This window comes from Marmota flaviventris, chromosome 9, assembly GCF_047511675.1.
Source record: "Marmota flaviventris isolate mMarFla1 chromosome 9, mMarFla1.hap1, whole genome shotgun sequence".
Lineage (NCBI taxonomy): Eukaryota > Metazoa > Chordata > Mammalia > Rodentia > Sciuridae > Marmota > Marmota flaviventris.
In genome coordinates this window covers 109489785-109496695 of record NC_092506.1, presented here as the reverse complement: position 1 = coordinate 109496695, position 6911 = coordinate 109489785, and the positions used below count along the sequence as shown (strand labels likewise).

At 47.2% G+C, this 6911-nt stretch overlaps 1 protein-coding gene across 7 annotated transcripts in view; it reads right to left on the bottom strand.

The window, feature by feature from the left end:
- Positions 1 to 6911, bottom strand: part of Slc37a2 (solute carrier family 37 member 2) — a 36746-nt gene that overhangs the window by 7483 nt on the left and 22352 nt on the right. For 4 of the 7 annotated variants that reach the window (XR_003584117.2, XR_003584118.2, XR_003584119.2 and 1 more), the window contains exons 14-17: positions 6646 to 6724; positions 6422 to 6519; positions 6119 to 6183; positions 4305 to 4409 (exon numbers count right to left, since the gene is read on the bottom strand). Coding sequence is in view for 3 of the 7 variants with exons in the window: in XM_027945402.2 (XP_027801203.1) it covers positions 4394 to 4409; positions 6119 to 6183; positions 6422 to 6519; positions 6646 to 6724 (258 nt within the window). In the remaining 4 variants the exon portion in view is untranslated. Of the gene's footprint in view, positions 1 to 1059; positions 4410 to 6118; positions 6184 to 6421; positions 6520 to 6645; positions 6725 to 6911 lie in introns of those variants that run through there. The other 3 variants (XM_027945402.2, XM_027945403.2, XM_027945401.2) reach the window with 2 other exon arrangements.

Here is a 6911-nt window from a genome sequence, read left to right as displayed (position 1 = left end):
TTGGCTTAAGTCTTTAAGTGTTTGGCTGTTGTTGCATAGAAACAAATTTCCAGATGTGAGAATCAGAACCATATGGAAACAAATCTGGAAAAGTGTTGATTATCCTCATAGGAGCATAAAAATTCAGGACTGGAAGGGATTTTATAGTTCATAGAGTTCAACCTTTAATCTCTAGATCCATCCCAAATCTTGGAAATAAGTGCATTTGACATGCTGAAATCACATTTTTTATTAGATTAGTAAATGTGCTAGGCATTTTTCTAAGTGCATTGTAAGTACTAACTTATGTCATCATGTATCAGCCCTATGAGTAGGTCCTCTTAAATGTCCCCATTTCACAGGTGGGGAACAGGCACAGACTGGTGAGGGAGTTGGCTCAAGATCACTCAGGAGTAACCAGGAATCAGGATTTGAAGTCAGGCAGTTTGACTTAGTGTTTAAATTTTTAACTCCTTCCTATTATGCTATGTTGCTCCATAAAATGAGAACAGGAAAAGGAACCAGGGTCAGGCAATGCAAATCTACTTGATAAAAACACCAAGGAAAAGCAGCTGAGTGTGGTGGAAAATCCAGAACCTTAGGAGTTGGGCAACAGTCTGGGGCAGAGCAGTTAAAAGACACATGGGACCTCAGAGACAACTTCACTGGTCAACCTTGCATTTTGGGAATGTCTCACTCTATTATGCTGAGGCTTCCTCCTCGCTCAGAAATACTAAACAACTGAGCAGCTAGTAGATGAAGGACACTGTGCGTGAATGTTACATAGCCAAGCCCTCTGCTTGTTTTTAAGCTGGAGATTTCTTTTCTTTTTAATATTTATTTTTTTAGTTGTAGTTGGACACAATACCTTTATTTTATTTATTTATTTTTTATGTGGTTCTGAGGATTGAACCCAGGGCCCTGAATGTGCTAGGCGAGCGCTCTACCGCTGAGCCACAACCCCAGCAAAGCTGGGGATTTCTTTTGTCTTCCTGTCTTTAAATTGATCATCTTCAATTTTATAAAGAATCTTTATTAGTTTCCTACTGCAGCTGTGACAGATTATCACAAACTCAATGATTTAAAATAGTACAAATTTATTATATTATGGTTTTGGAGGTTAGAAGTCAGAAATGCGTTTCATGGAGCTAAAGACAAGACTTTGGAGACTCTAGGGGGAAATACATTCCCCTGCCTTTTCCAGCTTCTCTAAGTTGCCCACATTCCCTGGCCATTGGATGCTTTCTCAGTCTTTAAAGCCAGCAGGATAACATCTTCCAGCTGACACTCCTGCTTCTCTCTCTGATTTATAAGGAGCCCTGTGGTTACATGGGCCCACCTAGCAAGGTGGGGTAGTGCCTCCACAATTTTTATCACATCTGTCAGGTAAAGTGACATATTTACTGGTTTTGGGAATTAGGTTACAGACATCTTTTGTGGGGAGGGAACACATTCTATCTACCTACTATGGAATATATGGTCCCATCTTCCAGCTATCAGGAATGTCTCCTACGCTCCATTGGCCCTCTCTTCATTCCCACAACCTTATGTGCAAGGTCTGTTGTTTTATCCACTTCCTAGGGTTCTCTGCAGCCACTCTCTACACCTCAATCCCAGATCCCCATGGCATGTTGAGTTTCTCCTCCCAATTACTAGTCTTCATGGCAGCTTCATAATGCTAAGCTCTATTGAGAGCTTCTTTCCCTTTCTTTCCATTGCTTCTTACCTCCTCCTCCCCCAATACCCTTCCACCAACACTAGTCCCACACACACTAGCCAACCTCCCAATGGATCTCTAAAGGAGAAACGCAAAGAATTATTGCTTTTTAATTACAAGTGCTATTGTAGCATCTACGAGGAAGAACATTTTAAGCTTAATTGAGACCAAATGTGAAGTTAAATTAAATGAATAACTAATTAACGTAATGCTCCTGCATTAGCCCCGTGTGAGTGCAGAGGCCCAGAGAGAATGCAGGTACCAGGCCTCTAGTGAACAGCCAATGCCCAGAGCTGAGGAGGGCGGACAGCCTGGCCCTAGATGGTGAGTGCCAAGGGGCAGATCTCAGCACTGTGGAACCCCCAGCTTTTGGAGCTTTCCCCAACTGCCCAGCCACAGCCCAAGCCCTCATTTCCAAGGCCATGCTCTGAGCCCCACAGTGTTTCTTGCTTCTCTCCAGTGCCAGACTTATCTGCTGAGAGGAGCTGATATGTCTTGTTCATTTCCCAGAGATCCTAGTGCTGGAGTCTCCCTTCAGATCGCCTTAAGAGTTGTTGGCTAAACAGGCAGATGCTCAACTGATTCAGTTGCTGCAAATAGTGAGAGGTGGGCAGGAAGGGACAAGCTTAGAAACGTGACAGGTGGGCTGCCATTTTCTTTCTTCACTCCTTTGTCCTGTGGGAGTTTAGTCTTAGTAGAGCAGCATGGCATCCATTTATGACAGACACCAGTGCTATGCAGCAGATTGGGGAAGAGGATGGATGAGAGCAGAGGTGATAAAATGCTGCAAGTGGCAGCGGGAGGCTTGTGTCATTTATAAGCCTATTCATATCCCTTATATTATCCCTGATGAGACAAGTTCCTTAAGGGCATGATCTCCTTTCCACACCACTCCTATGAGGTAGGGAATGTTATTACCATTTTCTAGAAAAGGAAATAGGTGTAAAGCTAGTTAACAGTGAAGGTAGGGAAGAGAAGACCTCCAGAAGAGCCACACCCTCTCCCCTGACCATCATCCCCAGCAGAGAGGGCCAGTAAGGAAACCTCTGCACTCTCCCTTCCAGGAAGCAGGGCCGCAACACCTGCCCACGCTGGACTCTACCACAGGATTGTATCACCATCTAGTGGCTCTTAAAAGTAACACAGCTTCTCCTTAAGCCTATCCCTCCTAGGTGTTAAAGTCAGATAAATCTTTCCGGTCTTGTGAGAAGTAATCATAAATTCTGAACATAAAGCCATATATCATAGGTCCTGCCCCTGTAGGCTCTGAAGACTTAGAGATCTCTGACTGACTCCTTCCAGAGCCAAAGTGTGTATCAAGCACATGAGACTCCCCTAGGTGTTACCACTGTAGCAAACACAACTTATTTTAACCTGTGTATCCAGGGTACTGCACCAGCCCACCCAGTATCCCAGTAAATACAATGGCTGTATCTTCTATGAGGCTGGAGGCTTCCAGCATGTTCCGCAAGTCATCAATGTCATTAGCATGCCCTCCATGAATGCACACCAAATGTGTGCTCCTGGGACCCTAGTTCAACAAACCCTGTGAACCCTGCTTGCTGCTGCTGGGCCAGGACCTGTCAAGGATTAGCACAGCACAGCTGGCAAAGGAAATCTATATTAGTACTGATGGGTAGCTATAGAAGTCAGTCGAAAATGCCAGGAGTCAGCCTGGCATGTCACACCCAGGACCTGGTGTAGAAGCAGGCACATCAGAACACTGGATAGAAGGGGACTGCTGACAGCTCCAAGCAACAGCATGTTAGCAGCTGCTCAAAAGAACCAGCAGCACCCTCATTTCTTGTCATCCTGGTACTTGTGCTAGTGGTGAGAATCCTTTTCAACTGTGCATTGTCTACTTCATTCCTATGATAGAGCTGGTGTGTAGTACACACTCAGTATCCACTGGCATTCATTCTCAAAGCGTGTACCACACATGCTAGGATTCTCAGTCGTGCCTCACCCCATCAGTTCCCATAACACTGACACTGATATCATTGTCCACTGAGGCATCATCAAGGGCTAAGGACCAGGGTGAGGCAAAGAGGCATTCAGCTGTCAGGACGGGCACACACACAAGCCCAAGAGTAAGTGCCCCCTTACTGAGGCAGCTCTCTTGCCCTACCATAGTCTTGGCCCTGGAAGAGCAGCCATAAGCTTTAATCAAAATGGCCTAAGAAGTTATCAACAGGATCAAATGGGGGTAGAATAAGAGGACCCAACTTGGGGAAATACACAGAGAAGACTGATTTGTGGACAAAGAGACAAAGAGAGGCTGGGCACCTATGAAACGGGAGAGATGCCTCCTACAGGAACTGGGTGATTGCAGAAATGAGAATTGAACATGCGAAGAAGAGACACCTTTTCCAGGCCTTGGTCCTATAGTCTTTGCCTTCAGTCATGGAATCTGAATAAGCAGTAGTCTGCATGTCCTTCCCTCCTGCTCTGATCCCATCCCTTCTGCTTGCAGCTCTCAGAGCTCAGTCCTTGAGCCTTTTATGTCCTTGGCTTGGCAGTCCCTTCCCACAGAGAATTTTCTGTACCCTTAGCAGCTTCATGGGTTGGGCTAGGTCGGCTGGTGTTGGATCAGGAGGCTTTGCCTCACCTGTCAGTAGAAATTTCCATTGTCTTGCCCATGTGGAGTGCTTTGGGGACCCAACAGGGACCCTCCACACTTCTTTTCCAATCGAGGCTTCATATTTCTTTATACCTGTATGAAGAAAAGTGAAAATGGAAGAGAAAGTGAGATACAACTTAATAAGCTCCTGCCTTTCATCTCTGTTCCCTGGAATTAGGGCTCCCTTTTACCTCTAGAGCAGGGAATAATATGGAGAAAACCTCACAATGTTTATGCCACATTTGACAGCTTTACAGAGCAATATCACAGATCTCATCTTGCCTCAACCTCAGGTCATCCTTGCCTGTATTTAGAGATAAGCATCCCCATTTTTGCATAAGGATTCAGGAAATCTGAAGGAGTACCCACAATCTTAGAGTGAGCAGAGAATGCAGGACTGTCCAGGGATTCAACGGTCCCAGCCCAGTGTTCTCTCCACTCCAGTAAATTATTATACATCCACACATGCCTTCCATGGAGAAGGACTAGCTTGGAAAGGCAGCAGTGCACAAAACAAACCCCTACATTTCTGGGTCCTTCTTAGGTTGTTCCAGAACTGGGTCCTCATTCTAAATGATACTACCTGTTTTGATATGGTTGAGAGGTGAGCTACTATATCTAAAGCTCACCTCCATTTCAGGCACACAGCAATGCTCACTAAATATTCCTTCTTTCCCCTTTCCCCTCCTCAAACCTGGCCTAAGGAATATAGGTGGAAGGAGCTAAATCAAGCTATCTAACTCCCTGCTCCCCTCCTCCAGAGCAGGACAAACCCTGTGAATGCTTCCTGCAAACTGTAGTTTGCTTCCTGCTCTCAATTTTTCTCCTTGTGTGATGCCTTTCTAAAGCAGAAGTGTTTCCCAGAAATGTTTCCAGGATACTGTGTGGGTTACCATGACCCCAGGGGGCTCTTCCTCATATCCAACCCTGGTCCAGGCTCCAACCAGCTCCTCATGAGCAAGAGGCCCCTGCTCAGAAGGAGAGCCAAAAAGGCCACAGGAAAGTTGTCCAACCACCAGCACCAGCAGACAGTGTCAGCCTCTGACCAGCCCCTGCTTCAGCCACTAACCTATTCCTGCCACCCCTACAACCACCACCACCGGACACCAGGCAGACAGCACACCAGGTTACCAACGGACGATTGATTCAAATTTTGTTTCAGAGCCTCTGATTGGTAGTTGCTTTTTTCTGCACACCCTGGACAGAGGGACCAGATGACCTTTGTTTCTGAACTTCAGGAAGCACATGTGGATAGGCCTAAGTTCAGAGGGAAAATGATTTCCCATCTCTGCCCCCTCTGTCCCAGAGGATGCCCCTAATGCTGTCCCTCAGGGAAGAGGCTGCCATCCTCGGTAGCATCTCAGACCCCTTGGGAAACATTTCCCAAGCACCATGCTCTGTCCAGGTTATCTCTGGACCTGGCTCCCAAGAAAAAAGAGAAAGTCAGAAAAAAAATCACATTGGAAGGGAGAGGATTTGCATGCAGCCCATGTTCTAGTGGCACATTAATCGCAGACTTGAAGAAAATACTCACAAAAGTTGTGGGACTTGAGGAAAATACTATCGCGGATGGGTTAGGGCCAGACTAGAGCTACAGAGACACACGGGGACAACAGAGGACAGGTTAGTGGGTCTGGGGTGGGGCAGGGGTTCACACAGCACTTCAGAGAGGGGCTGGCTCAGCGTCCTTGAGGTCTGGGCTGGTCTAGCCTCAGAATGGGTGTAGAGTAACTGAGCACCAGGTGGGTTGCCTAAAGAATGAGGTCGGGAGAAGTGGGGCTTCCACTGTTAGGAGGACTCACCCTCTGCCTTTGCTCAGGGATGACTTCCAAGCCAGGATCTCTTTGTACACCAACCGACAGAGCAACTGTGGGGAGTCCAAGGCACAGAGGGAAGGGGGGCACCGTGAGCATCAGTACATAGCTCCCAGGGTCAGTTGACCGATGCATTGGCAGCAGAGAAAGGAGTCACCCCCATTTGCAAAGTAGTTCTGATCAAAGAACTGCTGTTCTTGTTGCCCTAGAACCCCCAGTACAGGGTTCCAACCTGCGGAGACAAAAAAAAAACCCTTCTCATACCCCTTGGTGTATCCCAACAATGCTTACCAAGCAGGCCAGGATGTCAGCAGAGATGAGCATGTAGAAGACATTGTTCCAGCCTGTGGGGGAAATGAGTCCAGCCAGCAGGGGCCCCAGAGCAGCACCTATCAAAGCATAGCCTCATGAGAAGTGGGCCACACCTTCCCTATCCACCTGAGGGTAATCCAACAAGCAGTCTGTCCAAGACAGGGCTTGGTCCAGCTGCCAAAAGCCAAATTAACATCACAGACCTATGGAGCCCGTGCCATCGATGATGGCTGAGACAGTGGAGAGGGCCTTAGCATTGCCCTTCAGGCTCTTGTGAGTGCCCTGAGGAGAGAAGCAGAGTGGAAGGACTGAGCTAAGTAGCAGCACTGAGTAGGACCAGGACAGGGGGAGGCTCACTTGGGAGTGTAGTGACTAGGGCTTGGATGTTGAGGAAAGGGATCTGTGGTGGGTTTTCAAGGACTTTAAGGGTCTTGTCCCTGTAGGAAAGGAGATGGGAAAAGGGATATGG